This window comes from Podospora pseudopauciseta, chromosome 6, assembly GCF_035222475.1.
Source record: "Podospora pseudopauciseta strain CBS 411.78 chromosome 6, whole genome shotgun sequence".
NCBI lineage: Eukaryota > Fungi > Ascomycota > Sordariomycetes > Sordariales > Podosporaceae > Podospora > Podospora pseudopauciseta.
Genome location: NC_085895.1, coordinates 2,218,329 through 2,233,072, shown reverse-complemented (window position 1 = coordinate 2,233,072; position 14,744 = coordinate 2,218,329). Strand labels below are relative to the sequence as shown.

The 14,744-nt window shown below is 53.5% G+C and overlaps 7 protein-coding genes across 7 annotated transcripts; 2 read left to right on the top strand and 5 right to left on the bottom strand.

Moving 5' to 3' along the window:
* Positions 1-315: 315 nt before the first annotated feature.
* On the bottom strand, positions 316-1,229 carry QC763_601190 (uncharacterized protein; the record flags this gene model as incomplete). The annotated part of the gene is made up of 2 exons (XM_062913971.1): positions 316-860; positions 945-1,229. 2 exons carry the CDS (start codon positions 1,227-1,229, stop codon positions 489-491), a joined length of 657 nt encoding a protein of 218 aa, XP_062762971.1. The 3' UTR covers positions 316-488.
* A 1,456-nt stretch (positions 1,230-2,685) lies between these two features.
* Positions 2,686-5,486, bottom strand: GEF1 (glycerol ethanol, ferric requiring protein; the record flags this gene model as incomplete). The annotated part of the gene is made up of 4 exons (XM_062913972.1): positions 2,686-4,752; positions 4,807-5,156; positions 5,222-5,237; positions 5,298-5,486. The coding sequence occupies 4 exons, from the start codon at positions 5,484-5,486 to the stop codon at positions 2,686-2,688; spliced, it is 2,622 nt and encodes an 873-aa protein (XP_062762970.1).
* Positions 5,487-5,903: 417 nt separating this feature from the next.
* Positions 5,904-6,921, bottom strand: QC763_0094090 (uncharacterized protein; the record flags this gene model as incomplete). The annotated part of the gene is made up of 3 exons (XM_062906275.1): positions 5,904-6,587; positions 6,691-6,789; positions 6,871-6,921. 3 exons carry the CDS (start codon positions 6,919-6,921, stop codon positions 5,904-5,906), a joined length of 834 nt encoding a protein of 277 aa, XP_062762968.1.
* On the top strand, positions 5,988-6,572 carry QC763_0094100 (uncharacterized protein; the record flags this gene model as incomplete). The annotated part of the gene is made up of 1 exon (XM_062906276.1): positions 5,988-6,572. The coding sequence occupies one exon, from the start codon at positions 5,988-5,990 to the stop codon at positions 6,570-6,572; it is 585 nt and encodes a 194-aa protein (XP_062762969.1).
* A 156-nt stretch (positions 6,922-7,077) lies between the features above and the next one.
* On the bottom strand, positions 7,078-9,065 carry QC763_601240 (uncharacterized protein; the record flags this gene model as incomplete). Its single annotated transcript, XM_062913973.1, has 2 exons — positions 8,656-9,065; positions 7,078-8,587 (listed from the first exon to the last, which is right to left on the bottom strand). The coding sequence occupies exons 1-2, from the start codon at positions 8,814-8,816 to the stop codon at positions 7,078-7,080; spliced, it is 1,671 nt and encodes a 556-aa protein (XP_062762967.1). The 5' UTR covers positions 8,817-9,065.
* Positions 9,066-9,212: 147 nt separating this feature from the next.
* Positions 9,213-10,973, bottom strand: QC763_601245 (uncharacterized protein). The gene is made up of 6 exons (XM_062913974.1): positions 10,795-10,973; positions 10,682-10,737; positions 10,433-10,626; positions 10,305-10,372; positions 9,531-10,248; positions 9,213-9,478 (listed from the first exon to the last, which is right to left on the bottom strand). Exons 1-6 carry the CDS (start codon positions 10,846-10,848, stop codon positions 9,309-9,311), a joined length of 1,260 nt encoding a protein of 419 aa, XP_062762966.1. The 5' UTR covers positions 10,849-10,973; the 3' UTR covers positions 9,213-9,308.
* A 179-nt stretch (positions 10,974-11,152) lies between these two features.
* Positions 11,153-14,644, top strand: MCD4 (Glycosyl phosphatidyl inositol anchor synthesis). Its single transcript, XM_062913975.1, has 4 exons — positions 11,153-11,581; positions 11,648-13,203; positions 13,257-13,444; positions 13,497-14,644. Exons 1-4 carry the CDS (start codon positions 11,404-11,406, stop codon positions 14,506-14,508), a joined length of 2,934 nt encoding a protein of 977 aa, XP_062762965.1. The 5' UTR covers positions 11,153-11,403; the 3' UTR covers positions 14,509-14,644.
* The last annotated feature ends 100 nt before the right edge of the window (positions 14,645-14,744 follow it).

Here is a 14,744-nt window from a genome sequence, read left to right as displayed (position 1 = left end):
TGTTTCTCATTGGCAATCGATGGTGCAATCCGCGCTAGTCCCAAAATGGATGGGTTGGAAGAGCATGGCCTTGAGGTGTCGACGACATCGACCCTTTCTCCTCCTTTTCTCCCTATTTCCTCTTCTCTACAGCACCTGCGACCGCCTGGAGATGTCTCCCTTTCCCCTGTATTCCATCGGTACCCCTTTTGTTGCGATGCGACACTCACCCAGCATTTGACAACCAGTACCCCGAGAGCCACTTCCTCCTTGGGACCATTATCCACAACACAATGGCACGCTTCAACAGTCAAGGACAACAACAACAATGTTCAGTTCATAGGGAAGTACATCTCTCATTGTCAAATCAGTCTGCATTATCACTACGCTACTTGGTGTGGTCATGATCATTATCCAAAAGCAAATCCCTCCAACTCCGAGCAGCAAGTGCTGACAACCAAACGCCGGCTTCCCTTATTATTCCCATGACAACAACAGCCTCCCCTTTCTCACAACTTCTTTCCATACGCCGAGTAGTACCCGCAGTTCTTGATGTGGCTTTTCTTCCCTGTCTCTTCACTGAAGATATGGCAACCCCCCTTCGCAACATTTGGTGGCGTGTACAAGTGAAGTGAGACAGCGAAGTCGCTGCCTCTGTTCCAAACCCTGTGTACACCGAGCTCATCGGCCATGTATGCTACCTGGTTCTCCTTGTACACCTTCTCCGATATCACCTTCATTGGCTTCTCCTCCTCCTCACCCGCCTTGGGAAAGGCATATCTCGTTTCTGTCAAGTCGCCGCGGAGAATTTTCATCAGGCAATGCGCGTTGCCGTGGTCATGGATGGGGCTCCCCTTTCCAGGAGACCACACGAGAACAAGCTGTTTTCGTCCAATCAGTCAATTGCTCAGGGGCAAGTAAACAAACCCTCCCGTCAGGGGACAACACTGGGCGGGGAGACATACCAAGTTGCTCTTGCCGTTGCCTTCGTCCACTAGGTTCCTAGTGTATCCTCTGCTAGCATCGCCCATGGCGAACTTGGCCCATTCCCTCTCATCGGACTTGTAGTCCTTCATCAGCTTGGTCAGGAACTCGACGTCCACATCGTCCGACGTCAGACCAGATGATGGTCCTAGAGCTTCCTTGAGTGCCAGGACCAGCCTGTCGAAGCGGTTCATGTCGACATTGAGGCTGCACTCAAAGGCAGCCAGGGTGCCAGGGCGAACAGTCTGAACGATACCAACCGCCATACTGAAGATTGCGAAGCGGACTGCGACTTGGGAGGAACACGTTGCAAGATGGTTGACGGGTTGGAAGGGCTCCGATACTGTCCGTTGGTGTGGAGTTCAACGGGATGGCCGGCAATAAGATTCACAGAGCGGATGATGGTCCAAAGGATGGTCAACAATCAATGAGGATGTTGTTGATGTCTTGTGGTTGTTCAGAGGAGTCTTGAGGGTCGATGGATAGGATAAAGGATGGGGTTTGAGGATGTTGAAAAGGACAAAATGGCGGTGGAAGGGACTTCCAACTGGGAGGCAGTCACCCCGGGGGTGGTTGAACCACAGCGGCGCTATCCTGCCGGTTGGCACCGATCTCGGTGGGTCATCTGGAGGGGTGGCACGGCTAACCAGACCATGTGACCCGTTTCTTTACGTTATTCCAAGTCGGAGAGCCCAAATATTGTCGGATACAGCAGCCAGCGTCAGAAAACGAAAACCACAGCCGAAACCATGTTCGTGTTGGATTTCTGGTGGTTTCGCGATGGTATCAAGGGTGGCATGGGAGGTGGAAGCAAGTTAGGACCAAACTTCAAGAATGTTGGTGTCGTCACTCTATCAATCGGGTGGGCCGGCGTTGGAGTCTTTGAAGGTGGCACGGACCTTCTGTCCAATACCCGTTGATCGCTTGACGTGTTCACCATGGTCCGAACGGGTCTTGACAAGGCCATTGTTCAGATGAACACCACGAAAACATGCAGGTCTTTACGATAGGCAGATGGCGTTGGTTAACGTCTCGCAAGGAGACCCTGAAAAACTACATTTGGTCAGCTGTACGACCTTTTCCACCTAGAGTTTCCATGCACCGTCAAGGTTCGTCTTGCATCCAGCCAACACGACGCCAATGCAAAGCACAGGCCGACTGGCTGAACACAAGATAAGGTTACGAACATCTACATCTCTGCCACTCGTCGGTGAGACAGCGAGTGATAGGCAAAGAGACGGTAGCATGGCTGAAATCGAAACGGCGTCAGAGGTTTCAGTGATGTCTCTACCTACAATCAAGCTCCCCAGCAGGGAGCAAGGGTAGAAATCTCTATGCCATGTTGAAACCCCTTGTCGAACCTCCGTCTTCCCCGAACCAAATGATTGGACCACAAACTCATGCCGTGCTCTAGGGGGGGCAAGTGGCGGCTACCACCGGGCGCGGTTCCGTTCCGGTCCCGCATCCGCTCCCCCCCGGGCCCCCCTTTTCCGCCAAACAAAATGGGTCCGTCCTTGTGTAACAACGCACTTTGACAGTGCGACTAGATTTCTATCTTCCATTGCGCAAAATAAAGCGCTAGATACACCCCCATCCCATCTCCCGCACCTCCCATTACCCAAACACAATATTTGTTGTAATAACCCAAAAAACCCACCCCGTTTCCCAAAACGCCTTACACATACATCATACACACATCTCCTCTAGATTCATAACCGCACATCACCTCCTTGTACTCCCCCTCCGCCTCGTTCCCCCACCACCATCATCATCCTCACCATCCTGCTCCAACCCCCCACCCCCCTCATCAAGCTCCATCTCCGTCCCCTCCAGTATCCCCCCTGCCTCCTGCCTCCTACTCCCCTCCCAGCTATCCCTCAACCTAACCCTCCCCCCACTCCACCCCGACACCCTGTCACTGACCCACCCCGCAACCCCCCTCATAACCTCCCAAACCCTCTCCTGCCCCTCCTCCTCAATCCCCAGCATCTCCCTCTCCCGCTCCCCATGCTCCGCCGCCTCAGCCTTGAACTGATACTTCAGACAATCCTTCACCGTGACCAACCCCATCAGGCGCCCCCTATGCTCGATCAGCACCACCCTCGGGCCAATCTTTCGAAACAGCTCCATCACCGTCTCCAGCGGCAACCTAGGGTGGACCGATAAGGGCGTGAGGTCGATATAAGGCGAGAAATCAATCGTCGTCTGGGTCGAGGTGCTGTAGTCTGGTTCGTGTTGCTCCCCATATGGAGCGGAAGACGAAGAAGGGGTGGCCGGGGCGTAGATTGTCGGGATTGGGTCGATGTTAGTCCGAGGAGCAAAGGTGCACTTTGCCAGAGGCGAAAGGGTCCTCTCTTTCCTCGCGCGCTCAGCCGCGTAGCAGAGCTCCGTCCGGCCAATGTAACCTAGCAGGATCTTGTTGTTTTCGTCGTCCACAATTGGGAAACCTTGGTAAGAGTCCTTGGAGAGGAGTCGCTCCACCGCCTTGAGCGTGAGACCCGTCGAAGGGATCGACACCACATCCGCAATCATAGCGTGGGACACGGGCACACCAAAATTGTGGTCCTCCTTGTTGTCAAGATAGGGAAACCCGCTGAACCAAATCATCCTATCCGCTATCCCCCCCTTCCCAAACAACTCGCTGACTGCCTTGGTCACCCCGACGACAATCATCGTCGGAAGGATGTAAGTCAGCGCCCCCGTAAGCTCAAACATAATAACCACCACCGAAACAGTGATATGCATGATCCCGCTCAGCGCCGCCGCCGCCCCCAAAAACGCATACGTCCCCGGCGTGATGCACGGCACATCCGGCTGGCATGTCGAAAAGAACACGCTCCCCGGATTCGCCTCATGCAACGCCTGCACGATAATCCCCACCGTCCTCCCAAACGACGCCCCAATCGCCATGCTCGGCACAAATATCCCAGCCGGCACCTTGCACCCATACGAGATAATCACAAAGAAAACCCTCACCACCGTAGCCACCAATAACGAAACCACGTTCCTCAGCCGATGATCCGGCTCGCACAACCCGTGGTAATCCTCCGCGCCTTCACACTCCAAAAACAAAATCTCCATGCTCTCCGTCATCTCAATCCTCAGAAACGCGTTGGGGTAGCAGACAATCGCCGTCGCGGCCGCCAGCAGCGTCGCCTCCAAGATGGCGTAGTTGGACAGGTACTTCTTCCGAAACGCCTGCACTCTCAGGTTCCACTTCATGACAAAAGCACCATACAACCCCCCAAAGATCCCAATGATGATGTAAAACACCACCTCGAAAAAGTGCCACGTCCTGTCGTACTTGACCTGGAACATAACCAGCTGTCCAGTACGAAAAGGGTTCATGGCCGCGAGGACAGCCGTCGCGACCAGAGCGCAAAAGTAACTGCGCCACATTGTCTTGAGGGGGAAGTAACTAGACATCTCTTCAAGAGAGAAGAGCACACCTCCGATGGGACTGCCAAAAGCAACCGCCACACCTGCCGCGGCGCACGCGCTGAGGATCTCCCTGGTTTTGGAGGCGTTTCGTCTGTACTTGGTAAACATTCTCGAGATGACGTTGCCGGTGCAGACGGCGTAGTGGACGCTGGGCCCTTCTTTTCCAACCGAGAGACCAGAACCGATGGCGAGAGGTAAGGCGATGGATTTGATGAGGAGGGTCCAGAAACCAAGAAAGCCCTTCATGACAAAGCCTGCGATGATGCATTTGATCTCTGAGATGCCCGATCCAGCCGCGTAGGGGGCGTATGACTTGACAAGCGTCGCTGCCGTAAAAGAGAAACAAATCTGTCCCCCAGTCAGCATAACTTCAGAGCACAAAGGCATCCTGTCAACACCAACCGCAAATATGATATAAATAACATAATTCACTGGCTCAAACCCCGTCCACCTATGCCAGTCGGCGCACCCGTTGTCTTCCCCCCAACAGCAAAAGTTTTCGTTCAGGTAGAACCCCGTCTTGCAATACCCAAGCTTGATGTCGGAAAGCCATTCGGTGATAATGTTGAGAAGGGCGGCGTTGAGGCCGATAGCGGCGCCGATGATGGTTACGACGATCCATCCCTGTGCTGCCTCGTAAGACTCTAGTATCCTCTGCTTCCAGTCGAATCGGCCTGTGTCGTAGAGACCCGCGGTTCGTTTCCTTCGTGACTTTCTGCGTAGTTGTTCACGGGCGGCGTCTTGTACCCAGTCTGTTTTCCGAGTTTGGTCAGTGCTGGCAATGCGCCCATGGTCATGAGGGTTGGGAGGAGCATACCGATGGTTGTGAAATCCTAAGCACAGAAGATGTTAGCTAATGGTCCGCGAACGTGAACCAGGAGAGGACCACCAACCTCGTAGCGCTTGATCTTTGCTATCTCCTCCTCTATCTGGTGTTGCACCGCCATCCCCTGGCCATTACTGTTCTCCCCCCTTTCGGCGTTGGAAACCGCAAAGGACAGTCTCGAGCTGACGGACGGGCGTCGCACTGCTCGTGGTGCTAGGGTCGACGAGTAGGACGTCGATCGTGATTGCGGATTCATGGTGCCCCGGGCCACCTGTTTGTCGCTGGCGGTCTTTGGGTCATTGGGTGGTTGACTTGGAAATCAAGAGGAGGCTGGTGATCGCGATTGCGTCGCTACAAGGCTGATGGCATGTGGTGTAGTGGACTCAGCGGCTCTCAATCAGAGGGGTCCCCCCCGCCTGGAAAAAAGCTTGGCTCCGCCGCTAATTCAACTCGTTCGTCCCTGGCAGCTTTCGGTGGGGTTCTCAACGGCACCTCACTTTGAGGCCTGTGGATTTGATTGGATGCGCGCGCCATGGACCCTTTGATCGCGTCTCACGCGCCGTGTCTTGATCTTTTGACTTGACGACAGCCTCATTCACATCATCAGGTATCAGTCTGATCAGCAACGACGGCCAATTCATACCAGCTTCACCCGAAGCGCCACTGCTTCTTTTCAGAGACACAGTTCAAGAGAAGTAACCACCCTCACCACACCGAATCCTCCATCTCGCCACCCCTCCCTCCCCATCTCATCAAGATGCCCTACAACACCACCGCCATCCCCCCCCGCAAGGAAGTCACCGGCCAAACCCAGCTCCCCCTCACCCGCGTCAAAAAAATTATCGCCCAAGACCCCGACATCCAAGTCTGCTCCAACAACGCAGCCTTCGTCATCACCCTCGCGACCGAAATGTTCGTCCAGTACCTCGCCGAGCAAGCCCAGGAGAAAACAAAACTCGAGCGGAAACCCCGCCGAAACATCCAGTACAAAGATATTGCCAACGCCGTCGCCCACCAGGACAACTTGGAATTCCTCGAGGACGTGGTCCCCAAGACGACCTCCTACAAGGACGTCAAAGGTAAAGCCGCTGCTGCCAGGACGAGGATTAAGGGCGGGGATAAACCGAGTGGAGATCAGCTTGAGAGGGGGATGCCCAATGGGAAGAAACACAAGGTCGCTGCCAATGGGGCTGGGAGTTCGCCGGATGGGGGAGTTCAACGGAGCAGGATTTTGAGCACGAGTGATGCTGGGGATCCGAACGCGCAGTTGGAGGCGGAGGCGGAGGCGGTTGTTGCGAGGAGGGGGGGGAATAATGATGGGGATGTTGATATGACGGGCTAGAAGGGGGGCGTTACGCTGAATTGATGAAGGGTTGTCTGAGTGGAAAGGGAACAGGGAGGAGTAATGATAAAAGAACAGTAAAATTAATTACTTTATTTTTCTCACCAACTCATCACACTGCCCGCGAATACATGTTGGCAGCAGCTTCTGTTGTCGTTCCCGAGCACATTTCCCTCTTCTTCATGGGTACCTTGATGGTCAGGCTGACCGAGGTGATCTGACATGACCATCGGCTTTCTTTCAGCCCCTCTCATGGTCGCAAACGGCAGACGCCAGCTCGAATTTGTTTCCAACGTACCGCTGAATTCCATAACCCTGCTGTTGTGCGTCGGGAGAATAATATCGTCATTTCTTAACAGTCAAGAAAGTAGCCAAGGTATACAAGACTCCAGCCATCACAGCTGCCTCTGAATGATATGATAACCAGTCACCAATGCCCAATGCTATCCGAAAAGAAGAAGAACAAGAGAGATAACCAAGCCGAATCAAACCCCAGAAGCCACCCTCACGATATCTCATACGGCCTCCCATCCTCAAAAATCAACCCGGGCTTCCTCCTCGCCAGATCCAAAACCGTCTCGGCAAACACCCCATTAGCCCACGCAAACCAACTCCTCGTATAACTGGTCACCCAATTAACATCAACACTCTCATGCACCAACCCCAACCGACTCCCCCTCAACACCAACCCAAGACACTCCCTAATCTCTTCATCATCCCCACTCGTCCTCGCCTGAACCAACAAGCTCATCGGCCACGCGTTCTGCAACCCAATGTGCGGCCCCCCAATCCCCCTAAAGTCCCTCCCCTTCAAATAATACGGATTCCCCTCCTTCTCTAGCAACATCCTCCTCGTATTCTGATACACCTCATCCTCCACCCCAACAAACCCCATCAACGGCAGCGCCAAAAGCGACGGGTAATTCGCATCATCCATCATCAACGCACTCCCAAACCCGTCAACCTCATAGGCAAAAACCCTGCCATACTTCCTATGCGTAACAACCCCATGCTCCCAAATCCCCTCCCTCATCCTCTTGCTGTACCCCTCCATCTCCTCCGCAAGCAGCCTATCACCCCCATCCCCCGTCTTCCTCAGCACAGCCGCGGCCCGCCCGAGCTCAACACTCATCTGCGCATTAGCCGGGATGAAAAACCCAAAAATCGTCGCATCGTCACTGGGCCGGAACGCAGACCTCACCAGCCCAGTCCCATTGTTCAGCGGATTCCCCACACCCTGAAGATTAAGCGTCTCCGTCCCGGTATTGGTCCTCCGTTGGAAAGTATACTCGTTCAACCTGTACCCCCCCGTGGCGGAATCGAACGTCGGCTGGCTCTGCGACTCCAACACCCTCAGAACGTTCCTCACAGCCTTCCGCCAGCGGGGGTTGATGAACTCCTTGCTATTCGTCTGCTTATGAAACTCATTGCCCAACGCCAAAAAGTGCGCGACAGAGTCAAGCTCGTATTTGCACTCAAACACAACGTTCGGTTCATATACCGGGTGAACCGTGTCGTCCTGGCCGTTCATGCTCACCGGCAGTCCCGAAATAGGCGGTGGTTGAAACGCGTTGCAGTAAGGGCTCTGGATGACGTATTCGCTCTGGGTGTTGATCGCCCCCAGAATCAGAGTGTAGATCGCCGGATCCTTCAGCGCAAGGGGTTGATACGGCTTAAGCTGGTTGGTGCTATCCCGCAACCACTCAGCAATGATATCCCCCGTGATGATGAACGACTGCGGCCCTTCCCACTCGCCATCCTCCCGGAAGCTGTTCCCCTTTTCTCTCTCCTGGAGCTTCTTCTTGATCTTTTCGTCTTTTCCGTTTGTATGGAACCTGACCGTCGTGTCTGTCGTGGAAGGGAAAGCGTTCTCAAACAGGCGCGCAAGGTCTGGGTCTTTCATCCGAGAAGTGACGTCCCTGATGACCTTTTCGATTGCGTCGGACTGGAATGTTCGGCATCGTGGGTCGGGTCTTTGGAAGGGGAGTTCGAGGGGTCCTTTGGAGTATGGTCCGCTGTGGTGGGAATGCTTAGTTTCTACCTGTGTCCAAGCAATCATGGAGCTGCTGAGAAATTGCCTTACTGGGGATAGGTAGCGTAGTGGGCGTAGTCTGGACAAGCCGACTTGTCAAACTTGTGCGTCAGCGGCTCTTGGTTCGTGTAATCTCCAACTGTTGCCGATGCTGGCGCATAGACCAATGCCAGCAACGGCAGCAAGAGAGAGCTCCATCGAAGTTGAGCCATCGTTGCCGCGCGCACTCTTGCGCTTCTGTGAACAATCAGGGTTTATGGTGGGGTGAAACCGATGACGGGCTGGCTCAGGGATAATCGCAACGCATCATAACACACTCCACATGCTTTTTTAAGAACGAGAAGGTAAAAATATGACCTCCGATATGGAAATTACTCGGAGGGTTGTTGTCAAAGTGTCAATTGAGCAGCGGGCACAAGACTTGGAGACCATTCCTTGGGGGAAGTTAACGTTGTGCTGACACCGGATAAGATAACAAACAGCCTTGGAAGCTCTCCTGCAGCCCTAGGCTTGGCGAGCTAGGAATCCTGGCAAATGCGGGGAAGAGCCCCTGACCGTCGTCGGAGCCAGGAACCCATGCCGCCTTCACTTCCGACATCTGAACATGAGATCTCATGTGTCAATCTGTATGGTTCATGCTCATGAATATTAAATCATTTGGCCGTCTTTTAAGACAAGCGTGGTTACATCTACTAGAAACACATTCAAGCCTTCTTGGAAAAGAAAGACATAATGCTGCCTTGACCTTTGGCCGCCGGCTTCTTCGCCTTGGAACCCTGGGTTGAAGAAGCAGAGCTGGTGGTCTTGACGACTTTGGGCGGCGGAGGAGCTTCATCTTCCGAGAAAGACTCCCACCCAGGTTCTTGGATGGTAACTGGGCAGAATGTTAGTCTCGTGATAGTTGAGAACTAATCGTAGGAACTTACCAAGGTATCCTTGCTCATCCATAATCTGCTTCTTCCGCATCACTCTTCTCTTTCCACGCCGGCGCCCGTTGCTCGTTGTTTCAACAACCTCCTTCTCTTCCTCGACAGGTTCTGGCGCCTCTTCCTCTGCTTCCATCGGCTCAGGCTCAGGCTCTTCAGGAGACTCAGCTCTCTCTGAAGCCGGCGACTCCTCGCTATCGTCCTCTTCCATCATGCGCCGCAAATCCTCCTCCCTCTGTTTCTTGGTCTTGGATCCGGGCTTGGGACGAGCCTTTGGCTGGGGCATCTCCTCTTCGTCGTCATCTTCGTCAGACAGTGCCGGCGTGTTCGTCTCCGTGACAGCTGGTGACGCCGGCTTTGATGATTTTTCTTTCTTGGGCAGTGCTGCCGCCTTGGAAAAGGCAGCCATGATATCAGAGCTCCTGGCAGGTGCAGGCTTCTTGGCCGGGGCTGAAGTTGCGGCCTTTGCAGGTTTCTCGGTCTTTACAGCTGGTTTGGTTTGCTCAGCTGGCTTGGTTTCCACAGCGACCTTGGGTTCCTCCTTGACCGTTGAAGTGGCTTTTGGTTGTTGCTTGACAGCAGCCGTGGCAGCAGTGGCGGCTTTGGGACCAAGGCCCTTTCGCTCCCGAGTGCGCACATTGGGGTTGGTTATGCTGACTGGGACCTGTTTGTCACTTTTGCGGACCTCTTGCGCGAGATCTGCCAGCAAGGCCATGTCCTGAGAAGAGTGTCAGCTTGGTCGTGGTTCGGAGCATCGATGAATCAGCAACAAACCTTGACGGGTTGTGGAGAGACGCTGTAGACGTGAATTGTCGCAACCTCTTCATATTCCGCCAGAACATCTTATAGACAATAAGCACATGCCCTTGAATGTGACACCGGGCTGGAGCTTGGAAACTCACCTCTGAGCTTGTCCTCTGTGACCAGGTGAAGATGGTAGACAGGAACAACGTCGGTCACCGAGTCCGCATCGGGCATGTCCTCGTCTCCTCCATTCTGAGAATTGGTGTTGTACTTCACTCCATAGATGAGATAAGTGGCATGTACACTTCCAGGGCGCTTCGCATTTTGAGTCCGGTGAAACTCATAGAGCATCCTGTCGCAACAAATCAGTAGAGTCTTTCTGAATGAACCTTGAGTGGGAAACGCACTGCTTGGCAATGTTGACCGGCACTTGGAGAGTCTGGCTCAACAGAACATAATCGACCTGTCCATGTTAGCAAGTGTCAAATGCCATAACAGCCCGGAAATGCCCTGTACATACCACCTTTTCCTCCGCGAGAACGGTCTCAGACAGATATTTGAGATATGTGTCCATGATGATTGACTGGTGTGATTGTTTTCATTCAAACTGATGAATCCAAGGGCGAGGCAGTTGGATGGGAGTGAATGAGGTGCCGGATGGGAACGCGTCAAGTCGCGACTTTTGCTCCTGTGGAAAGCGTAAAGTGGTGCCGCGAAGTCACGTTATCCACTATAAAGCCACTGCCCACAGTTGGCTGGCCTGCAGCCCCTGAAAGACCCCTGTCCAGATGACAGCCGGGCCGATGCAACGAGGCGCGAGAAAACGTTTGGTGTACCCACCAGTCGGCATCCAAAAGCTTACCTGATCCTGGGGACTTCAGCCATCACGGTTCACCGTTGAGTGTCCTCCACCGTGAACCCATTTTTCCCCCTCCAACATATTCCATCGCGCCTGTTTTGACTGTTGTTGTTGGTGTTGTTGTTGTTGTTGCGCCATGTTGCGCCAGTACTCAATCGTTTTGCCCACTTTGATCTAATCCTTCTTTTGCTTCGCGACTCTCGTTGCAACAATTTACCAGAGCTTGCATCTTTTCGAGGTCGGCGCACCCGGCCACCACCGTGTACCAGTATGGCTTCGTTTCCACGGTTTCGGTTTTTAGCAATTGCCGTCATTTTTCACCTTGCCTACATTTACTCTATTTTCGACATTTACTTCGTCAGTCCCATCGTCTCGGGAATGCGCCTGTTCGAAGTCGAAAGGCCACCATCACAGCGAGCGCCTGCGGATCGTCTAGTTTTGTTTGTGGGTACGTACACTCGACTGGCCCCTTTTCTTGTCAAGTCTCTCAACTTACACAATGTGTACTTTCTAGGAGACGGATTGCGCGCCGACAAAGCATTTCAGTCCCACCCCGAGCCCTACCCGAAATCCGACAACGACCTTGTACCAAGACCCTTGGCCCCTTTTCTGCGATCCAAGATCCTCGAGAAAGGCACGTTTGGTGTTTCCCACACACGCGTTCCCACCGAATCCAGACCAGGCCATGTTGCGCTTATTGCAGGTCTCTACGAAGATGTCTCGGCTGTCACCACCGGCTGGAAGATGAACCCGGTCAACTTTGACAGCGTGTTCAACCGCAGCAGACATACTTGGAGCTGGGGTAGTCCTGATATTTTGCCAATGTTTGAGCACGGTGCTGTTCCTGGGAGGGTTGATGCTTACATGTACGGCCATGAAATGGAGGACTTTTCGAGCGATGCTCTTGTTTTGGATCTTTGGGTATTCGACCATGTTAAGGAGCTGTTCGCCGAGGCCAAGACGAACAAGACGCTCGGTGATGCGCTGCGACAAGACAGGATTGTCTTCTTCCTGCATCTTTTGGGATTGGATACCACCGGTCACTTCCACCGTCCGTATTCCAAGGAGTACCTGAATAATATCAAGGTGGTGGACCAAGGCGTAAAGGAAATTACCGAGTTGATCGAAGATTTCTATCGCGACGGCAGGACGGCATTTGTGTTCACGGCCGACCATGGTATGAGTGACTGGGGAAGCCACGGCGACGGCCATCCGGACAACACGCGAACTCCCTTGATTTCTTGGGGCTCAGGGGTTGCCAAGCCTGAGCTGTACCCTGGAGGGGTGGCCCCTGGACATGACGAGTACTCTTCGGACTGGAATCTCGACCACGTCAGGAGGCACGATGTTGCGCAGGCGGACGTTGCTGCGCTCATGGCTTATCTTATTGGGGTCGAGTTTCCCGCAAACTCGGTGGGCGAGTTGCCGTTACCTTTCCTTGCGGCCGATTTGAAAGAAAAGGCCAAGGCATCGCTTGTTAATGCTCAGGGTGTCCTGGAGCAGTATCGCGTCAAGGAGGAACAGAAAATGGCTACCGAGCTCAGGTACAGACCTTATAAGCCGCTGAGCGAGAACGGTCTTACGGCAGAACGTCGCGTTGCCGACGTCAAGAAGCTTATCCGGAGTGGAAATTATGAGGAGGCGATTGAGGAATCTGCCGCCCTGATGAAAATCGGGCTCGGTGGCCTCAAATACCTCCAGAGATATGACTGGCTGTTCTTGCGAGCTTTGATCACCATCGGGTACTTTGGCTGGATGGCATATGCTCTGACGACTGTCATTGATTTGCATGTCTTGCACGGAAGGGTGAAGCCTTCCAGAACACTGGGTGGCACTGTCGTCGCCTCGTCTATCCTGGTTGCTCTTTACGCCTCCTTCGTCATCTCCAAGTCGCCCCCCACCTATTATCTCTATGCTTTCTTCCCAGTATTCTTCTGGGAGGGAGTCTATGCTCGACGAGAAAGTATTGCAGCGGGGGGCAAGCAACTGTTTGGCCACGTAAAGTCGGGCGCAAGTGTTGTTTCGCTTTTGTTCAACACGGCAATTTACATTGCAATCATCGTATCACTGGTGTGTTTCTCGGTCTTCCCTCACCCAAATCATCCTGATGCTAACTCATATAGGCGCTGGGATACATTCACCGTGAGATCTTAACTGGTCTCTATGCAATTGGCGCTTTCTGGCCTATCGCCTATGGATTTTCTTTCCTGCGAGAGCATGCTGCTCTGTCCGCCACATGGTTCCTCTCATGCCTGGCCATGAGCACATTCACATTACTCCCGGCCATGAAGACCGAGGATGTTAATCAAATGTTCGTATCCCTCCCTCCAGCCACTTCTTGAGCAATACTGACCCTTCAATAGTGTTGGCGGTGGCGGTATTATGGTTCTTATCGGCCTTGTTTATCTGATGTTTGAAGACTATATCCTCGCCGACTTCTCCCGCCCTACCGAACAAGCCTCGCCAACGCAAAATCACTTCTCCCGCACCCTTGTGGGCGTCCAAATTGGCCTCACAGCCTTGGCCATGGTTGTCACGCGCTCCAGCGCACTCTCGCTGCAGGCCAAGCAAGGCCTTCCTCGAGGCAACCAAATCGTAGGCTGGGTTGTCCTTGTGCTGTCTCTTCTAATGCCTCTGGCCTATAAGCTTGTACCCAGCAACGAGTCGAACACGCACTACCTCCATCGGCTGCTCATCATCTTCCTCACCTGCGCCCCGACCTTTGTCATCTTGACCATCTCGTATGAAGGCCTCTTCTACGTGGCTTTCTCTGCGGTGCTGGTCAGCTGGGTGAGACTCGAGCACGCCATCTACCGCGCTTCGCCCCCTCCACCACCATCTCTCGAGGGCATCGACCACCGCCCTCTGACTCTTCCCGACCTCCGCACCTCGCTATTCTTCCTGGTGCTCATCCAGTCAGCATTCTTCTCCACCGGAAACGTCGCCTCTGTCTCTTCCTTCTCTCTCGAGTCGGTGCTGCGGCTCATTCCCATCTTTGACCCTTTTTCGCAAGGCGCTCTGTTGATCTTGAAGTTGATGATTCCATTTGCTTTGATTTCGGCCAATCTTGGGATTCTGAACAAGAGGCTGGGGGTTGCGCCCTCGGCGCTGTTTATGACGGTTATGGCGGTCAGTGACGTGTTGACGCTCTATTTCTTTTGGGTGGTCAAGGATGAAGGGTCATGGCTTGAGATTGGGAGCACGATCAGCCACTTTGTGATTGCGAGCTTGTTGTGTGTGTTTGTGGCGGCTTTGGAGCCGGTTAGCGGGGTGTTTATCTCGGGGGTGGAGGTTGAGAGGGAGGAGAAGGTTGTTGGAAATGGGGAGAAGAAAAATGGGGTGGTGGGTGATGGGAAGGCTGACGGGAGGATATGATGGGGAGTATGTGGAATGTGGGGGGTGTCATGTGGATACTAAAAGGAAGGTATATATAAAATGATGGGCAGTACCTATATAGCGAGGTATTGGGTAGGGAGGTGACATAAAAGATACATATATCATGATCCTGACATAGGCAGAAGTTTTGATCCTTTAAGCCGACATAGTGCGGTGGCTTTGCAACGACGAGGCTGTAAGAAACACATGGATATCATTGGACACGGCGGGTGGAG